We start from the raw sequence: 20,397 nt of genomic DNA, 5'->3' as shown, positions 1-20,397 counted from the left end.
AATGGCCAAAGTGGTCCCGCTACTAAAGCCTGGTAAACCAGCTAACATAGGAGAGTCGTATCGTCCGATATCTCTCCTATCGCCAGTGGCAAAGACGCACGAAGCCATTTTGCTCCCTTATTTCCAAGCAAATTTGCAGCTAGCCTCTCATCAGCATGGCTTCAGAAAACTCCATAGCACTACCTCCGCGCTAAATGCCATTAGCACCCAGATAAATTGCGGTTTAAATCAAAACCCCCACCATAGAACAGTACTCGTAGCGCTAGACCTTTCAAAAGCCTTTGATACGGTCAACCATGGCTCGTTACTGCAAGACCTGGAAGGGTCTACCCTTCCCCCATGTCTTAAAAGGTGAACCGCAAATTATCTGGGTGGTCAGCAGGAATCGGTGCAATTTAGAAACGAAACATCAAAACCAAGGAGAATTAAACAAGGGGTGCCACAGGGTTGTGTCCTATCCCCACTTTTGTTTAATTTCTACATATCCAAGCTACCTTCACCACCGGAAGGAGTCACAATCGTTTCCTACGCCGATGACTGCACAGTAATGGCCACAGGCCCAACCCCACAGATCGATGAGCTATGCAATAAAATAAACGGCTACCTCCCTGATCTCTCCAGTTTTTTCGCCTCGCGAAACCTGGCATTATCACCGACTAAATCTTCCGCGACCTTATTTACAACATGGACGTCCCAAATGTCGACCATTTTGAACATCCACGTCGATGGCACTATGCTACCGACTGTCCTACACTCCAAAATCTTGGGTGTGACGTTTGATCAGGATCTAGATTTTGGTGAGCACGCAGCCGCAATTGTTCCGAGAATTCAGAGCCGTAACAAAATCCTCAAATTCCTTGCTGGCAGTAACTGGGGAAAAGATAAAGAAACGCTCATGACTACATACAAAGCAATAAGCCAGCCGATTACGTGCTACGCGTCACCCATATGGTCGCCAAGCCTAAAAATTACCCACTGGAAGAAGCGACAGGCCGGCCAAAATACTGCTCTCAGAATTGCCACGGGCTGTCTTGTTATGTCCCCAGAACACCATCTGCATAATGAGGCGAGAATACTCCCCATCAGGGAGAGAAACGAGATGCTGACCAAACAGTTCCTGTTAAATACCCAGAAGCCTGGGCATCCCAACAGACATCTGATTGATGAGCCAGCACTGCCTAGGGGCTTAAGGAGTCATCTCCGTAAGCATTTTGAGGAAATACGGCACCTGAGAACCCAGCCGTATGAAGCGAAAAAACACAAGCAGGTCCTTGGTGAACTCCACAAACAGGCGTCGGACCTTTATTCCGGGAATTTCCCGGTGAATCCAGTACTCAAAGAAAAGTATCCAAAACTCGCGGAAGAGGAACGCATACTCCCCAGGGAAACGCGAGTCACTCTGGCTCAACTTCGTTCTGGATACTGTAACAGGTTAAACTCTTACCTATCCAGAATCAACCCCGACATACAAAATGTATGCCCCGCTTGCAATGTGTCCCCACATGACACCAACCGCCTCTAACACCCCTTTCCTTATGGTCCACCCCGTTTGAAACAGCAAGTTTCCTTGGACTCCCGTTAGGGGATATTGATGACCATCTGTAATCGGTCGCGACTGTTAGGTGGGGCGAAGCACTGCTACAACAAAAACAACAACAACATCCAGAATTTTTATAACAGCTGTGCTTAGATCTAAAACCCGACTGCAACGGTGAAAGCAATTTGTATATAGTTATATGCGAGTGGATTTGTTCAGACAACAGGGACTCAAGGGCCTTCGATAGAGCGGGAAGGATGCTTATGGGACGAAAATCAGACGGACTACTAGCACTTCTATTTTTAGCTACCGGAAGAATGATTGCAAGCTTCCATGCATCAGGGAAGCACGAAGTTGTAATGCAATGGTTGATGATATGTGTTAGGATTGGCAAAATATGAGGAAGAATTATTTTTAGAAATTTTAGCGGGATTCCGTCAGCACCAATCGCGTTTGAGCGGATCTTACAAACACATCTTGCAACATCAATTTCCGAGACGGCACAAAATTCAAATTTCTGAACCGATGCAGGTGGATAGGGTATGTGCTGGGAAATGTTGGCGCTGGGTGAGGAAGTACGATTTACAAATACATCATTAAGCTCATCAGGGTTAAGGGAATAATTTGAATTATCTTTAGCATACACACGAAGGTTTCTTAAATTACGCCAGTGGACATTATTTGGCAGCTCGGAATCTATCTTTTAGGTCCCTGCACAGAACCCTAATTGACCGTTTTCAACCGAAACAACAATGGCAACCCAGATTTTCCCGTTATGCTAACTTAAGCGATTGCTTGTCAGAAAGAAGTCAACACACTTGTACTTATCCACAATGATTAATATCGTTGTTGTTGTTGTTGTTGTAGCGATAAGGTTGCTCCCCGAAGGCTTTGGAGAGTGTTATCGATGTGATGGTCCTTTGCCGGATACAGATCCGGCACGCTCCGGTACCACAGCACCATTAAGGTGCTGGCCCGACCATCTTGGGAACGATTTATGTGGCCACATTAAACCTTCAGGTCATCCCCTCCCTCCCCAACCCCAAGTTCCATAAGGAGCTTAGGGTCGCCAGAGCCTCGTCTGTTAGTGAAACAGGATTCGCCGCGGATAGGTGAGGTTGACAATTGGGTTTGGAGAAGCTATATGTTGCGCTGGCAACCTGCAGGGTTGCGCTACACAGCCCCTTGAATCTGGTATTTTAGTCGCCTCTTACGACAGGCATACCTACCGCGGGTATATTCTGACCCCCTAACCCGCTGGGGGTTATCGTCCCCTCCCCATACGCTGTGTGCCTTGGAAAAATGATTTACTGTATTTTGTAGTTTTGAAATTTGAAATAGTCTATATTAAAAAAAATTTAAATCGTTTAATTTTTTGAACGTTTAATGATTAATTTTTTAGTTGATGAGTTAAAAGAATGATGCCGCAGAAATATTATATCCACCGATCCTAATAAACTTAAGCCTTCTTAACAAGTACGTATATCAATGTTAAAAAAGTTATTTTTGTAGCGATAGACACCATCGAAGGATTCGGGGAGTATTATACAATTTGATGGTCCTTTTCCGAATATAGTTCACGCACGCTCCGGTTACAACCATCATTAGGGTATAAGTCCGACCATCTCGGTAACAATTTTAAAAACGTCTTTTGTTAACAAAGGCGTATCGCAGACATTTTGTTAATAAGGTCGTATCTTAGACATTGTTAATAAAAACCTCAAGCCGGTTACAAAGGTTTAGTTTAAACCTTTAAAAGGCATATGAATTTTTCTTTTCCGCCTTCCGATTATTGTTCTCGAGATTAATACGCGTCTTTTGATACCTCACTCGAAAATCTTGGCCCAACTTTAGGGTGGGTACCGTAAACTGCACTACTACCGAATTTATTTCAGTTTAATTGCTTTTCACAAGAAGAATCAAGTAAAATCCGTCTAGAAAATTGTACTATAGCTTATCTCCAAGTTATTTAAGCAGAGCCCTATTACTCTTACTCATAAAGATTAAACATTACTCAATTTCATCAAATTTATGTGAAGTTGCACTTACTTGTGACGTAGTTGTGCGGCGACACCATTGCCTACTATCGAATTGCTCTGTAATAGAATATGAACAAATTTATAATCACCAAATATCCAACTTCACGATTGCTTCACTGTTTTTTATTAAATTCAGATTGACCGTATTATGTAAAAAGCCGAAGCGCAATATGACGCATGGTAACGCCAAAATAAATCTACTTGCCTGTAAAAAGAATTTTCCATAATCAGGAGCAACAAATCTCTGTGCAACCAATCGTGGGATAAACTTCGGTATTCTCAACATTTTTTGAATAATTTGCACCCAATTTAATTATTGTAAGAAAATTCTCGATCTGAAAAAATGTCTCGAACTTCACAGTCGCGTGTAGAAGAAAAAGAGAAGTAGCACGTTTTTCACTTTTCTAGAACAAAATACATGAACATATAGGGTAGTACATACCCCATGACAATTAATTTAAAATAGAAACAGATACAGGGCATCTACATGTAACATGGTTTGTGTCTACACTCGCATTTATTGATCCTAGTAATTATACTCAGCTGAGCAGAGCTCACAGAGTATATTAAGTTTGATTGGATAACGGTTGGTTGTACAGGTATAAAGGAATCGAGATAGATATAGTCTTCCATATATCAAAATCATCAGGATCGAAACAAAATTTGATTGAGCCATGTCCATCCGTCCGTCCGTCCGTCCATCCGTTAACACGATAACTTGAGTAAATTTTGAGGTATCTTGATGAAATTTGGTATGTAGGTTCCTGTGCACTCATCACAAACCGCTATTTAAAATGAACGATATCGGACCATAACCACGCCCACTTTTTCGATATCGAAAATTTCGAAAAACCGAAAAAGTGCAATAATTCATTACCAAAGACAGATAAAGCGATGAAATTTGGCAGGTGAGTTGAACTTATGACGCGGAATAGAAAATTAGTAAAATTTTGGACAATGGGCGTGGCACCGCCCACTTTTAAAAGAAGGTAATTTAAAATTTTTGCAAGCTGTAATTTCGCAGTCGTTGAAGATATCATCATGAAATTTGGCAGGAACGTTACTCCTATTACTATATGTACGCTTAATAAAAATTAGCAAAATCGGAGAAGGACCCCGCCCACTTTAAAAAAAAAAATTTTTTAAGTAAAATTTTAACAAAAAATTTAATATCTTTACAGTATATAAGTAAATTGTGTCAACATTCAACTCCAATAATGATATGGTGCAACAAAATACAAAAATAAAAGAAAATTTCAAAATGGGCGTGGCTCCGCCCTTTTTCATATAATTTGTCTAGGATACTTTTAATGTCATAAGTCGAACACAAATTTACCAATCCTTTTGAAATTTGGTAGGGGCATAGATTTTATGACGTAACGTTTTTATACACAGTCGTCCGTCTGTCCTTCCGCATGGCCGTTAACACGATAACTACAGCAAAAATCGATATATCTTTACTGAACTTAGTTCACGTACTTATCTGAACTTTATCTTGGTACAAAAAATGAACAAAATCCGACTATGACCACGCCCACTTTTTCGGTATCGAAAATTACGAAAAACGAAAAAAAAGCCATAATTCTATACCAAATACGAAAAAAGGGATGAAACATGGTAATTGGATTGGTTTATTGACGCGAAATATAACTTTAGAAAAAACTTTGTAAAATGGTTGTGAAACCATATAAAGTAGAAGAAAATGAAAAAGTTCTGCAGGGCGAAATAAAAACCCTTTAAATCTTGGCAGGTATTACATATATAAATAAATTAGCGGTATCCAAGAGATGATGTTCTGGGTCACCCTGGTCCACATTTTGGTTGATATCTGGAAAACGCCTTCACATATACAACTACCACCAATCCCTTTTAAAACTCTCATTAATACCTTTAATTTGATGCCAATATCGTACAAACACATTCTAGAGTCACCCCTGGTCCACCTTTATGGCGATATCTCGAAAAGGCATCCGCCTATAGAAGTAAGCCCCACGCCCTTTTAAAATACTCATTAACACCTTTCATTTGATACCCATATCGTACAAACATATTCTAGAGTCACCCCTGGTCCACCTTTATGGCGATATCTCGAAAAGGCGACCACCTATAGAACGAAGGCCCATTCCCTTTTAAAAATACTCACTAACACCTTTCATTTGAATTTGGCAGGAACGTTACTCCTATTACTATATGTACGCTTAATAAAAATTAGCAAAATCGGAGAAGGACCACGCCCACTTTAAAAAAAAAATTTTTTAAGTAAAATTTTAACAAAAAATTTAATATCTTTACAGTATATAAGTAAATTGTGTCAACATTCAACTCCAATAATGATATGGTGCAACAAAATACAAAAATAAAAGAAAATTTCAAAATGGGCGCGGCTCCGCCCTTTTTCATATAATTTGTCTAGGATACTTTTAATGTCATAAGTCGAACAAAAATTTACCAATCCTTTTGAAATTTGGTAGGGGCATAGATTTTATGACGTTAACTGTTTTCTGTGAAAATGGACGAAATCGGTTGACGCTACGCACAGTTTTTATACACAGTCGTCCGTCTGTCCTTCCGCATGGCCGTTAACACGATAACTACAGCAAAAATCGACATATCTTTACTGAACTTAGTTCACGTACTTATCTGAACTTTATCTTGGTACAAAAAATGAACGAAATCCGACTATGACCACGCCCACTTTTTCGGTATCGAAAATTACGAAAAACGAAAAAAAAGCCATAATTCTATACCAAATACGAAAAAATGGATGAAACATGGTAATTGGATTGGTTTATTGACGCGAAATATAACTTTAGAAAAAACTTTGTAAAATGGTTGTGAAACCATATAAAGTAGAAGAAAATGAAAAAGTTCTGCAGGGCGAAATAAAAACCCTTTAAATCTTGGCAGGTATTACATATATAAATAAATTAGCGGTATCCAAGAGATGATGTTCTGGGTCACCCTGGTCCACATTTTGGTTGATATCTGGAAAACGCCTTCACATATACAACTACCACCAATCCCTTTTAAAACTCTCATTAATACCTTTTATCTGATGCCAATATCGTACAAACACATTCTAGAGTCACCCCTGGTCCACCTTTATGGCGATATCTAGAAAAGGCATCCGCCTATAGAAGTAAGCCCCACGCCCTTTTAAAATACTCATTAACACCTTTCATTTGATACCCATATCGTACAAACATATTCTAGAGTCACCCCTGGTCCACCTTTATGGCGATATCTCGAAAAGGCGACCACCTATAGAACGAAGGCCCACTCCCTTTTAAAAATACTCATTAACACCTTTCATTTGATACCCATATCGTACAAACAAAGTCTAGAGTCACACCTGGTCCACCTTTATTGCGATACCTCGAAAAGTCGTCCACCTATAGAACTAAGGCCCACCCCTTTTAAAATACTCATCAACACCTTTCGTTTGATACCCATATTGTACAAACGTATTCTAGAGTCACCCCTGGTCCACCTTTATGGCGATATCTCGAAAAGGCGACCACCACCTATACAACTACCACCACTCCCTTTTAAAACCCTCATTAATACCTTTAATTTGATACCCATATCGTACAAACACAATCTAGAGTCACCCCTGGTCCACCTTTATGGCGATATTTCGAAACGGCGTCCACATATAGAACTAAGGCCCACTCCCTTTTAAAATACTCATTAACACCTTTCGTTTGATACCCATATTGTACAAACGTATTCTAGAGTCACCCCTGGTCCACCTTTATGGCGATATCTCGAAAAGGCGACCACCTATGTAACTAAGGATTACTCCCTTTTAAAATACTCATTAACATCCTTCATTTGATACCCATATCGTACAAACAAATTCTAGAGTCAACCAAAATCCACCTTTATGGCGATATCCCTAAATGGCGTCCACCTATAGAACTATGGCCCACTCCCTCATAAAATATTCTTTAATGCCTTTCATTTGATACACATGTCATACAAACACATTCCAGGGTTTCCCTCGGTTCATTTTCCTACATGGTTATTTTCCCTTATGTTGTCACCATAGCTCTCAACTGAGTATGTAATTTTCGGTTACACCCGAACTTTACCTTCCTTACTTGTTCAAGCAAAAGCCGTGTTTTTTTACACGCGTATACGTCTCGAATGCGCATGAAAAAAAACGCCCATCCTCGCTTAGATAATGCTTAGGAGATCCATCTAGAGGCTGTGGTTAAACAACTAGCTACAGCAACAGGGTGTACCGAAGAGCGGAGACACAACGCTCTGATGGCCATAGGGTATAACATATAGCTGAATCAGTTGCGATGAATTGTGAACACATAGAATTAGTGTAGAGGGTGAAATAAAGACACATATTTCTGTTACATCTGAGGATAATGCGTATTGAAATTTAGTAGGACAAAATTTATGCGCAGCAATTTCAGAGGTGTATTTAAAGTTTGTCGCTTAGCAGTCCATATAAAGTTTAAGCGTAAACGGATATGCGCGTGTTAAAAAACACGGCTAAATTTGACAAATGATTTTTTATTTTTTTTTTGATATAAATGACACTGCATTCGCAAGCGTTGTGGTTGTTATTGTAGCAATGCTTCGCCCACCTAATAGGTGCTACCGATCACAAATTGCCATCAATGTCCTCTAACGTGAGCGCAAGGAAACTTGCAGCTTCAACAAGGGTGGACCATAATGTAAGGGGTTTTAGAGGCGTTGGTTCCACATTACAATTAAAGAGATGGTTGGTGTCATGTGTGGACACATTGCAAGCGGGGCATACATTTTGTATGTCGGGGTTGATTCTGGATAGGTAAGAGTTTAGCCTGTTACAGTATCCAGAACGATGTTGAGCTAGAGTGACTCGCGTTTCCCTGGGGAGTATGCGTTCCTCTTCCGCAAGTTTTGGGTACTGTTCTTTGAGTACTGGATTCACCGGGCAGTTCCTGGCATAAAGGTCCGACGCCTGTTTGTGGAGTTCACTGAGGGCCTGCTTGTGTTTTTGTTTTTTTTCATATGGCTGAGTTCTCAGGTGCCGTATTTCCTCATAATGCTTACGGAGATGACTCCTTAAGCCTCTAGGCGGTGTTGGCTCATCAATCAGATGTCTGTTGGGATGTCCAGGTTTCTGGGTATTCAACAGGAACTGTTTGGTTAGCATCCCATTTCTCTCCCTGATGGGGAGTATTCTCCCTTCATTGTGTAGATGTGGTTCTGGGGACATAAGAAGACAGCCCATGGCGGTTCTGAGAGCAGTATTTTGGCAGGCCTGTAGCTGCTTCCAGTTAGTAGTTTTTAGGCTTGGCGACCATATAGGGGACGCATAGCAAGCAATCGGCTGGCCAATTGCTTTGTATGTGGTAAAAAGCGTTTCTTTTTCTTTTCCCCAAATACTGCCAGCTAGTGATTTGAGGATTTTATTATGGCTCAGGATTTTCGGTACAATTGCAGCTGCATGCTGTTATAATCCACTTGGGAGATTCACCCTTGGAACGGAAAGGTTAGGATTCACCCTCACTCATGTCTGCCTGGGGTGGTTAAAACCATGGTTCAATTATGTACAGGTTGGCTCATCTCATCAGCTGATTTTATTTATGTCATTGCATGGTCGAAGGGATTGTCAAAAGGAGATGGCAAACTCAAAATGAAACCAACACATTGGCATCATTTTACTTACACATACAAAAACTGCTAAGTTTTATGTTTCCATTCCATACCATTCGCAACAACACCAATACACAGATTTTGACAATTTGAACAGACATATTTTGTTGATTTACAGATGAGCCAACCTGTATATACCCTACAAGAAACGCTGATAGTTTTACTAATACATTCACACTTATAATTGACAATGCTGATCCTGCGATGACGTAAACATTGATACTCAAATTTATGTATGTTCCTTTGTTCGCTCACGCATGTCCGCATGTTCCCAACTACAGCCTATAATCATGAAAAAGGACTCAAACTGGGAAAGCTTCGGACACCTGGTACTGAACAAAAGAACATAGAGCAGACACCATTATGCATGTGAGACAGATACATAATTCTCAACGGAATTCTATGTATGCGAGAACAGTTTATCCGATTTAATCATGTTGTCACTATTGACTGTCATATGACAATCAAATGATTATCACGGTTGTTTTGTTATTTTTTAAATTCCGCCATTTTCAACCGACGAAAACCATACAAAAAATAAGTTTAAAAAATGAAAAAGAGAGCATTTCAAAGCTCCATGCTAAAAGAAAAAAGATCGAAAATAATATTAAAAAATATCAAAAGCTGTCGGAATGTATGGGGCGCACTAAAAAAATTGATACGCGAAAAATAATAGTGGTTAGTGGTGATTAATTTTTAAATGTGTTTCCGCATGAGGAAAGCGCTCTTCTGTTGTTTGTTATTTTCTGAATTTAAATTGAACATTCTGAACTCTAATTCTTATAAAACTATTTATTTTAAACGTATGCTTTTATCACGTACAAAATTAAAAACGTAATGAAATAAAGTAAATAAAAAGCAAAAAGCATTTTTAATTTTTTGCGGAATATAACAATGGTCATTTATGATAGTATAACAGTCAAACCTGATATCTACAGTAAACTATCATTTATGACACTTTTTGATAGTTAGAGTGTCAGCACTGATCGAGGAAAAGAAATGAGAGTGAGCAGTACGGCTATATACTTAATCAGTAGGCCATGTTGGTGTATAAGAAGGAGACAAAAACTCACACGTACACAGTTGTTTACATCACATTTGCGCAAGTCCCCTTAAGTTTGTGATAGAAAGTTTGTATGAGGCGCTGATCGTTAGGTTGACATTGCTGACAATCAGATGATAGTCATATGATAGTCAGTGTTCTTGTAGGGTAGTTGAACCATGGTTAAAACAAAATTTTGTTAGTTTCGTGCGGGTGGCATCGTCAAAAATTCCCATGACATTAGCTATCATCCGGTGGCAAAATCCTGAGCCAGATAAATAATTTTGCATGTAAATGCAACAACAATGATTTTAGCCAGACGGCAATTGACGAATTTTCAATAACACCTGGCTCAATTGTGTAAGTGGCTCATCTCATGAGCTTATTTCATTCGTTTCATTGAACTGGCATAGAGATTGTCAAAAGGAGATGGCAAACGCAAAATGCAACCGATGCAATTTTACCTAATTTAGCGCACAACGTTCCCACAACACACAAAAGTTGCAAAGTTTTAAAGCCAAATTAAACTTCCTTAACCCTAACGCCATAGTCGTAACCATACCCATATCCATAACCATCTGAATGTGATCGATTAATGGTGCCTTAACCTAAAAATCGTGAAAATTTCATAAAAATGATGAAAACGCAAAAAATTACAAACATATTCCACAAAAAATAAGTATCTTAGTCATAACGTATCCAAAACAATGAAGAAAATCTAAAAAAAGTTATTAAATTCACCAACTCAAATATTTTTAGGTTATGGATATGGCGAGAAACCAAAAACCAATTGGCGTTAGCGTTATGGTATGGCACCATTAATCGATTACATTCCTTTTCATAAGGTAGGTTCGATCAGCTGATTTATCTGGTTATGGCTTTATGGTTATAAGTCACCATTAATTCGCCCTTTACGCTTTCTCTACGTTCCATTCACCTAACATCAACACAAAAGGGCCGTTCCATTGGTTTATCGAGCTCTGGCTCTGGCTCAAGTCTCAATGGAAGGATCTGGATCAACTTTATGAGAGCTGGCAGCACTAATATAAAACATCTGGTTTGTAGAAAATGAGAAGAAACGTACACAAAATTTTAAGATACTGATAGAATTATTAACATTTAAATAGTTTCGCACGTAAGCAAACTATTTATTTTCTTTACATCATCTTCAAGTTGTTTACTCTTTCAGTATTTTTGCTTTTAAATATGGCGAGATCTTTTATGTATATACAAATGTACACGTATTTAGTTCAGTGCTACAATGGCTCAACTATATGGTTGGCTCATCTCACCAGCTGATTTTATTTTTTCATTTCACTGGAGTAGGGATTGTCAGAAGGAGATGGCAAACTTAAAAAGAAACCAACGAATTTACAACATTTTCTTACTACTTACAAATGCTGCTAAGTTTTATGTTTTCATTCCATTCCATTCATCCTCACACCAACACGCTAGTTTCGACAATGTGAACAAAGGTATGTTATTGCTGTAGAGATGAGCCAACCATATAATTGAGCCATGAGCGCTACCAACTCAAAAGTGGTTAGCTGTCAAAGGATCTACTACAGAAAACGAAACGAACAGAACTGCTAAACGGATCAGAAATTGAACCAGATAAATATCAGGATCACAACGTTGTTATTGCATTTGCATGTTAAATTTCTATCCGTATCTCGCTCAAGTCTCAATGGAACGTAACTAAAAGTTTGACAGCCGGAACGCGACATGTATAATGCTGTAGGGTTGAGCTAACCATAACAATGAACCAATCGATAATCGCCGCCACAGTTAGATAACTGCGTTTTTCCATCCCTGAATGGAATGGAAAAATTTTCCTAACAACGCCAGAACGGCATTGTGCGCCATTTGCGGGAAGGAGGATATCTGTGGTCACAAGCAATAACCGCCTAAGTCGACTTAAGAATGAATCGAGTTATATATACTACGATATTCCCCTTATAAAACTTTATATTTATGTGAAAGTCCTGTCTCTTTAACTTCCATTTTTAAGCAAATGTGAAAAAACACATATAAGCTTAACTCTTAACCACTCCCTGTTACATTTACAATAGGAGCTAAAATAAACTTAATACAATTCACCCACACAGTATTGTTTTACTAAAATGGCTTACAAAGACTTAAGTTGTTTTTGCACATTATATTTCTTAATAGTTTGCCATAAACAAGAGAGTATACATAAAAGCCTAAGAGAAGATAGACCATTATTCATTATTGAGAATATAAAATGGCGTGCACTATCACTACAAAAGCTGTTAACGCGTGTTTGTTGGTGCATTTTAAAGAGAGCTATGTCAACGTAAGCGAAAAATGTGAATTAAATATTCTCTTTGTTTGAGTGCTAAGTGCAAGTAGGTTATTATAACTAAAGTACCGTTTTAAAATTATTTTACTTAAGCAATTTCGTGTTATTAATGAAGATGTTATAAGAGCTCTGGAAAGGAGAAAAGTGATTGTGCGATTTAAATTTAATATCTTCTTAATTTACATAAATAATATAATAAATGAATTACTGAACATATATAAAATGGATGAAATCGGTAATGAAAGAAACGTTACAGGTAAGAAATAGAAAACAAAATGCATTGCCTTTATTTATTTATTTTATTTAGGTTTTGATGAAAGCAGCCACATGTCTTTTTTAGAAAGCAGCGATTTAACAATAAATGTTTCCGATACTCGCCAAAGAGATGAAAATGAGGAGGAAAAATCATCTCGTAATGAAGATACGCATTTCGACAGTGACAACTCTGTCCAGGATCCCGACTACGAAGCTTCAATTTCTGATGAGGATATAAATAGCACTAATATAGAAAATGATGAACTGCTCAACGAAGCACCAACTACGTCTAAAAGAGCTTACTCACGGAAAATCTCATATACAAGAAGAAACCAGGGAAAAACGTATGTAAACGTTAAGGGTAATGTTGTACCAGAAAGAAAATTAAGACCTCTTCTGATTGATTGCCGCATGAAGTGTAAGACGAAGGTGCCGCTTGAGCTTCAAAGAAGTATCTTCAAGAAATATTGGACTTTGGGCACGTACAATAAGAGAATTTTATTCATTAGTTCTTTAATTGACATCAACAACAAAAAACACAAAATATGCAAAAGCACCCTGAAAAACCTCGTGAGCGCAAATTTCAAGCTGCTTATTATGTGGAGTATGAAGGCCAAAGAGTCCAAGTATGCCAAAAGTGCTTTCTACAATGCTTTGATGAAAGTGCCAGTTTTGTCAAAACTGTTTTGAAGAAAAAATTATTTTATCCTGATAGTGACTTTTTTGATAAGCGAGGGTCGGGTGGAGGAAAAAATAAACTCACAGATGAAAAAATTCAACTTGTAAAAGACCACATAAACAGCTTTCCGAAATATGAAAGCCACTACACCAGGAGAGACACAAGTGTAGAATATTTGCACGCCGATGTATCCCTGAGCCAAATGTATAATTTATTTTGCAATAAATTCAAGCACGACGCAATTAGCATCTCGGCATACAGTAGTATTTTCAAGAGTAAGTTGCTTCTTTAACGCCTTTTATAATTATTCAATTCAGAAATAATTTACAGCCATGAATATAAAATTTAAGAAGCCAAAACTTGATACTTGTTCTTCATGTGAGAAATTGAGAGCTAAAATTGGTATTGCAAAACAAGAAGGCGATAGTATACTTCTAGGTGATTTAGAAAATGAACTCTTAGCTCATCAAAATAAAGCGGACTTGGCATATGAATCGAAAAGGAATGACAAAACCTCTGCATCCGCTGATCCTACAGTGAAAGTGTATACATTTGATTTGCAGCAGTGTTTGCCTACCCCGTTCTTGAGAAACTCAATAAGTTTCTATAAAAGACAGCTATGGACGTACAGTTTAACTGTGCACGACTGCACAACTGGTATCCCACATTGTTTTATGTGGCATGAGGCACTATCTGCTCGTGGCGTTAACCAAATCGCTTCGTGCTTGTTTAGTCATATAAATAACCTTTCAGAAGTTAATCACGCAATCTTTTACAGTGATTCTTGTATGGGACAAAATAAGAATTCTTTCGTTTGCGCAATGTTCATACTGGCTATGGAAATTAACTCGACTTTAGAAACTATTGATCATAAATTCTTAGAACCGGGGCACACTCATATGGAATGCGATGTCGATCACTCTGTGATAGAAAGAAAAAAGAAAAGAACTGAGGCACAAATACACCATCCACATGACTGGTACAATTTTGTGAGAAGTGCACGTTCTAGGAATGCATTCAACGTAATTGAAATGAATTTAGAAGATTTCTTTGATTTTCGTCTTTTGCTAAAAACAAAGTTAATGTGGAGAAGTACAAATCAAGATGGGGAAAAATTCGTTTGGAAAGATATTAGATGGCTTAGATTTAAAAAGGCTAATTTTGCAAAAATTCTTTATAAAACTACTTTAGATGAAGATGCTCCTTTTAAAACATTAAACTTATTGAAACGTGGAGTAAACTCAATAGTTAAAGCCGACCTACCTTTATTAACAGACGATGCTAAGATCAGTTCAAAAAAGAAAAAAGATCTGCTCGATTTACTGCCATTTGTAAATCCATGTTTTCATCCTTTTTATAAAAGTTTGTTAACCGATAATTCTTCAGATATACATCCCGACTTAGTCGAAGACGAATTAGAAGTTGAGTGACTTAGATAGATATATTCTATTAATATTTACGTAAAATTCTCATTATAAATGAACGGTCAGCAATAAAAATGAGATTTATTTTAAGGGCGAATAAAAGGAAAACTTATTAAAGTATTTGTAAAAGTGTGGGATAAAAAAAAGAAGGGATATAAAACCTGGACTTTTCGTTGTTTTTTTAACGATAAGTCCAGGTTTTACCGTCCTTCTTTATTCCCCACATTTTTACAAATACTTTAGTACTTTTTACTTTTATTCGCCTTTAAAATAAATCCCATTTTTATCGCTGGCCGTTCAAATAGCATATGATCAATTTTTTTTTTTTAAATCTGATTAAGTTTAAAATAATGAATTTGTCAACTTACTTTGTTTTAAATAAACTACTATTATCTTAAAGTGTTTTAAGTCTTTGTCGTGCTCAATTAAAATATGCAATAGTTGCTTAAATCAATATGTGTCGGGAAAAAACAAAACATTATTTTACAATAAAAGCCTAAGTCAACATAGTCATTCCTATCTCATATTTTACGTTTGTCATAAGCACTTTCATTTAATTTTATTAATTATCTCCTACACAAAGAAAAGTTTCTTTATAATTTTTGGACTAAGCATACTACGTATATATATATTTAATTTTGCATTGCATTTTTTTTAAAACCCTTTTTTATTTTTTTCAAAAGCTCTTCTGTGTATAAAACGTCATTTTTCTCGGAAGCACGTTTTACGACTTAGGCTATTATTGCTTGTGACCACAGATATAAAAGTGCGTTGAGTGTGGTCGGCCGCAAAAATTATTGCTCCCGAAAGAGAGTAGAACAAAAAAGTTTGGCAAAGGTGGTGGCCGAAAATAGAAAAATCTGCAAAAGTTTTTGTAGCGCGTCCTAAACCCGTATAATTAATAAAAATTTATTTAGCGCAGTTTGTCGATAATTTGTTGCTTAATTAGGCATGTATTATACTGCCTGCTAGCGAACAAGGATTTAGTGCGGACATCACCGTATTACAGCCACACGTCGCCTTTCGACGAAGCAAGCACAAGAAATTCTGTTAATAATTTTCAATTAATTTTCCATTTAATCAATGTTGCTATACGATAATTAATTAAAAAAAAAATAATAAATGTAAGGCGCGATAACCTCCAAAGAGATCTAAGGCCGAGCTTCTCTTCCAATTTGCGTCGTGCTCCTCTTGATTTTTCCCTACAAATTGGCTGGACGGGACCTACTTGTTTTATGCCGACTCCGAACGGCATCTGCAAGGCAGATGAATTTTCACTGAGAGCTTTTCATGGCAGAAATACCCCCGGAGCGCTTGCCAAACAAAGCCGAGGGGCGACTCCGCTTAGAAAAATTTTCTTCTAATTGAAAAACCTTATTTCTAAAATTTTGATGTTGCTCTGCCCGGGGTGCGAACCCAGGGCATACGGTGTGATAGGCGGAGCACGCTACCATCACACCACGGTGGCCGCCAGTATACATAAATTAACTAAATCATCCGTGTGTGTTTCGTAAGTGTGAAGGGACTTTTTTAGGAACAGCGTATCATCAAGCACGCTCTTTAAGTGTGCTTAGCGCAACTGCGCCAGCCACCATCGCCAGTGGCCACAACAACCACTCCGACAGCACACCCACAACCGCAACCCCATCGGCAGCGCCAACCAAACACGCCGCATCCACTAGGCTTACCACCAGCACCAGGTATAACAACCACGGCAGGGCCGCCGAATATAGACCTGCTTGAACAACAACAACAGCAGGGCCGCTAAACATAGGCCTGCTGCAACAACACCAGCTTGAACAACAACAACAGCAGGGCCGCTAACCATAGGCCTGCTGCAACAACTCCAGCTTGAACAACAACAACAGCAGGGCCGCTAAACATAGGCCTGCTGCAACAACACCAACCTTAACAACAACACCAGCAGGGCCGCCCAACATAGGCCTGCTGCAACACCACCAGCTTTAACAACAACACCAGCAGGGCCGCCGAACATTAGCCTGCTGCAACACCACAAGCTTTAACAACAACAGCAGAAGGGCCGTCGAATATAGGCCTGCTGCAACAGCACCTACAACCACAACAACGTTTGAAACCTGGTGAGTTCGTTCCGGATACGGAAACCCCCATTTTTCTGTTACTTAAGTTTAATGAACTTATATTAGATTTCTGAATTAAAACTATCTTAAATATACCTAAATGTAGGTACATGCAACATCAGAAAAAAAAGGGAAATACTTGATATCGATATTAGAGTTGGGTCTTTCATTCTGAATTATCTCAACTGAACGAGTGAACTAGATCTTCGATTTCGGTTCTAATGGTTCTTTTAGTTCATTTGTTTCTTTTTTTTTTTTGTCTAATGGCATTCTTTCTCACTTCTCGTTCGCAAACATTGTAAATTCATACATACATACGTAGGAATTCTGAACTCAAATGTCAAGGCCACCTACACTAAATAGGTGTGGTATTCTTTGTGTGTGGCATTGCTGCAACAATATATGTATGAACTAATTATGGGAAACATCTTTTGTAAAAACTAATTACATTCCTTAAACTTGAAAGGATCATATTTACATTTTGTGTCTGGGCTCTTCCAATTTCCTGGATCCTCCGAAAGTTGTAACTTCTTTTTTTGAAGTTAATTAACCATATATGTATATATTACTTATTTACTCATAACCCATTTAAATATACCTACCCCAGGCATTGCTGCATACACCCCCCCCCCCCCCCCCATCTGTACCTGTTGGCTTTTTTTTTTGCTGGTGCAAGCAGCAGTGAGCAGGTTTGCTTGGAAAGAAAAAAAAAGGAGGAACAACTTGTTCGTTCATCAGAAAAGAACTAAAGAATCGAATCTCTGAAATGAGCGAACAAGCATAAATCTAATCCACATGAACGCCAATCAAAATTTTTCTTCCTTCATGCATAAAATGTATGCACGTATATAACGCCTAGGGCGCATTCGTTTTAGATTGCAACGAAGAACACTTTTGAAAGGCATGAATTAAACTTCACAAGCAAACATATTATATGTTCTAGATAATTAATTTAGAAAAGTTTAGCCTGTACCTTTCTGATAGTGTGAGGCCCATTCTGAACTGCATACAAGCTTTTAATATCATTTTTATTATATAACTTTCTTAGGTGGTATACACAATGCGTATAACAGATTTAAATTAAATAATTAAAAGCATTGAAAACATGCAAGTACTTTTTTTTGTCTAGATGAAGGTAAAATGTACTGAACATTCTGAAGGATACTGCTTAAGTTTGATAACAATTGCAATTGTTTGAAAGCCCAGTATATTTATCGCTAAATCTGCGAAGACAGGAATATATTTCTTATTAAAAGCCTAGAATTCTTCTTTAACTTTTCCCTTTTCCAGAAAAATTTTGTATGTAAAAATATAAGAATTGGCCCCATGAGCTTTAGGGTTATTTTAAGTAACCCCAAAACAAACAAAAATTGTATCATTTGGTTTTTCTTTTTTGGAATGAATTGTGAATAAAAGCCTTGTAATAATGGGAATGCAGATTTCTAGACTTATTTAGAAGGCACTGGGTAATCAGGTAAGGGGCCACCGAAATTTAGGTGCGTCGGTGGCCATGGTTTTGAGGGTGGGCTAAGCACAGGGCGTCGCAACAACACCCGCGGCGCCCCCATGTATATTCGGCTCTTTTCTCTTTTTGTTTTTATTTTTCAGCCTTTTTGTTTTTTTTTTCCCCTTTTCAGCTTTTTTTTGGTTTTCAGTAATAGTAACCGGTCATTTCCGGTTCGGTTAAATTTTTCTTTGCGTTTAATTTTTATTGAATATTTTTAAGCTATTGCATAGATTTTATCGCGGGCTTGGCGACTAAATCAAAAAAAAAAACCGTAACGGATATTTGTCAAAAAAGGTCCCAAAAGGCTTGAAAAGGTTCGAAAAGATTCGAAAACGTTCGTAAAGGTTCGGTGTTAGCAACAGGCCAAATACATAATATTGGATCTCTATCATAATCAGCGGTGGGCAGGTTACCAAATTGAGAATGTGTTAGTAAACACGAACGCGTAGCGAGCACGAAAGCAAAATCAATTATTTATTTAGTTTGATTTCAATGCTTGAACGGTGAACGTGTGTCACACGCATTCTTTGGTACTCTGTTTTCAGCGCGCGTGCGACACTTCCTCACCGTACGACCATCGAAATCAAACTAAAAGAGCTGTCGTTGATTTTCACGAAGTAGCCATTGTGCTATCGCTTATCGTATACATATATGGTCGCTTCAAAGCCCACCTAATAAAACCACACTGCGTTTTTTTAGCGCACGCAAACAACCGGCGTTTTTTGCCCTAACCCAAATAAGCATGCGTTGTGACAATGTAAAGCATGTGTGCAAACGTCAAATCTAAATGTCACGCAGAACAAAAATTGGAAATCGAGTTAGGTTTTCACGCAGCAAATTCAATTTGAGTTGCTCTCATACAAGTTGTATGTGCATGAGACATTTTTGACAGAAAATTACTTGCGTGCGTTTATATTAGGTTGGCTTGTTAGCAGGTGCTAAGCTCGCTCCCACCCCGGAGCATAAAGTTAAAGTTAAAGTTAAAGTGAATGTTAAAGTTAAAGCGAAAGTTAAAGTTAAAAATAAAGTTAAAGTTAAAGTGAAAGTTAAAGTTAAGGTTAAAGTTAAAGTTAAAGTTGAAGTTGAAGTTGAAGTTAAAGTTAAAGTTAAAGTTAAAGCTAAAGTTAAAGTTAAAGTAAAAGTAAAAGTTAAAATTAAAGTTAAAGTTAAAGTCAAAGTTAAAGTGAAAGTTAAATATTAACTTCTCATTTATTCAATAAAAGTAAAAAATGTGTTTTCTTATCGGTCACCACGCTTAAAAAGGTTAACTTGAATTTATATCAAAGACAAAACTTGAATTAATATCAAAGAAAACAAAATGTTGCATAAATATTATAATTGCATAAGTTGATAATATGCAATAGCTTTACCGCGGCAGTCCCCGAGTGCCACACGTCCTTTTTTTGAATTTTAAATTTTGAATTGAATGTCCATGACATCCGGTTCGGCTGGATGCTGTTTTAGTCCATTTGAGCCTTTTGAATTAGTTCTGCGCTTTTGGTCAGTTTTTTTTAAAAGGCATGATAGAATTTTTTTCTGTTTATGACGCAGGACAGCAAGGTTGGCAAGAAACCAGCCCAGCCGACATGACTAGCCACTGTGCACCACCACATCATGCCGACTGCCTTCCTTGCTGCTTCCATTGTAGATGCGAACCCATAACAATGCTCACCAAAATGTAGATCCTGATCAAACATCACACCCAAAATTTTGGGGTGTAGGACAGTCGGTAGCGTAGTGCCATCGACGTGGATGACGTGGAAAATGGTCGACATTTGGGACGTCCATGTTGTAAATAAAATCGCGGAGGATTTAGTCGGTGATAATGACA

General features: G+C 37.9%; 2 protein-coding genes across 4 annotated transcripts in view; one reads left to right on the top strand and one right to left on the bottom strand.

Annotated features, from left to right (window-relative positions):
• Hsc70-5 (Heat shock protein 70 cognate 5) overlaps positions 1-3,973 on the bottom strand; it is a 54,904-nt gene extending 50,931 nt beyond the window's left edge. For all 3 annotated transcript variants that reach the window (XM_067773711.1, XM_067773712.1, XM_067773713.1), the window contains exons 1-2: positions 3,782-3,973; positions 3,587-3,633 (exon numbers count right to left, since the gene is read on the bottom strand). In XM_067773711.1, coding sequence (XP_067629812.1) covers positions 3,587-3,633; positions 3,782-3,862 — 128 coding nt within the window. In that variant the 5' untranslated portion in view covers positions 3,863-3,973. The remainder of the gene's footprint in view (positions 1-3,586; positions 3,634-3,781) is intronic.
• An 8,749-nt stretch (positions 3,974-12,722) lies between these two features.
• Positions 12,723-14,966, top strand: LOC137246042 (uncharacterized). Its single transcript, XM_067777154.1, has 3 exons — positions 12,723-12,858; positions 12,910-13,811; positions 13,867-14,966. The coding sequence occupies exons 2-3, from the start codon at positions 13,403-13,405 to the stop codon at positions 14,964-14,966; spliced, it is 1,509 nt and encodes a 502-aa protein (XP_067633255.1). The 5' UTR covers positions 12,723-12,858; positions 12,910-13,402.
• Positions 14,967-20,397: the final 5,431 nt, after the last annotated feature.

The sequence above is a fragment of the Eurosta solidaginis genome, chromosome 3 (genome assembly GCF_040869045.1).
Source record: "Eurosta solidaginis isolate ZX-2024a chromosome 3, ASM4086904v1, whole genome shotgun sequence".
Classification (NCBI taxonomy): domain Eukaryota; kingdom Metazoa; phylum Arthropoda; class Insecta; order Diptera; family Tephritidae; genus Eurosta; species Eurosta solidaginis.
The sequence above is the reverse complement of the archived record's forward strand: the minus strand, read 5'-3'. Positions and strand labels throughout refer to the sequence as shown.

Coding starts and splice junctions, on each gene's coding strand:
- LOC137246042 (XM_067777154.1), top strand. CDS start 13,403: ATGCAAAAGCACCCTGAAAAACCTCGTGAGCGCAAATTTCAAGCTGCT. Junction 13,812..13,866: donor ATACAGTAGTATTTTCAAGA/GTAAGTTGCTTC, acceptor AATAATTTACAG/CCATGAATATAAAATTTAAG.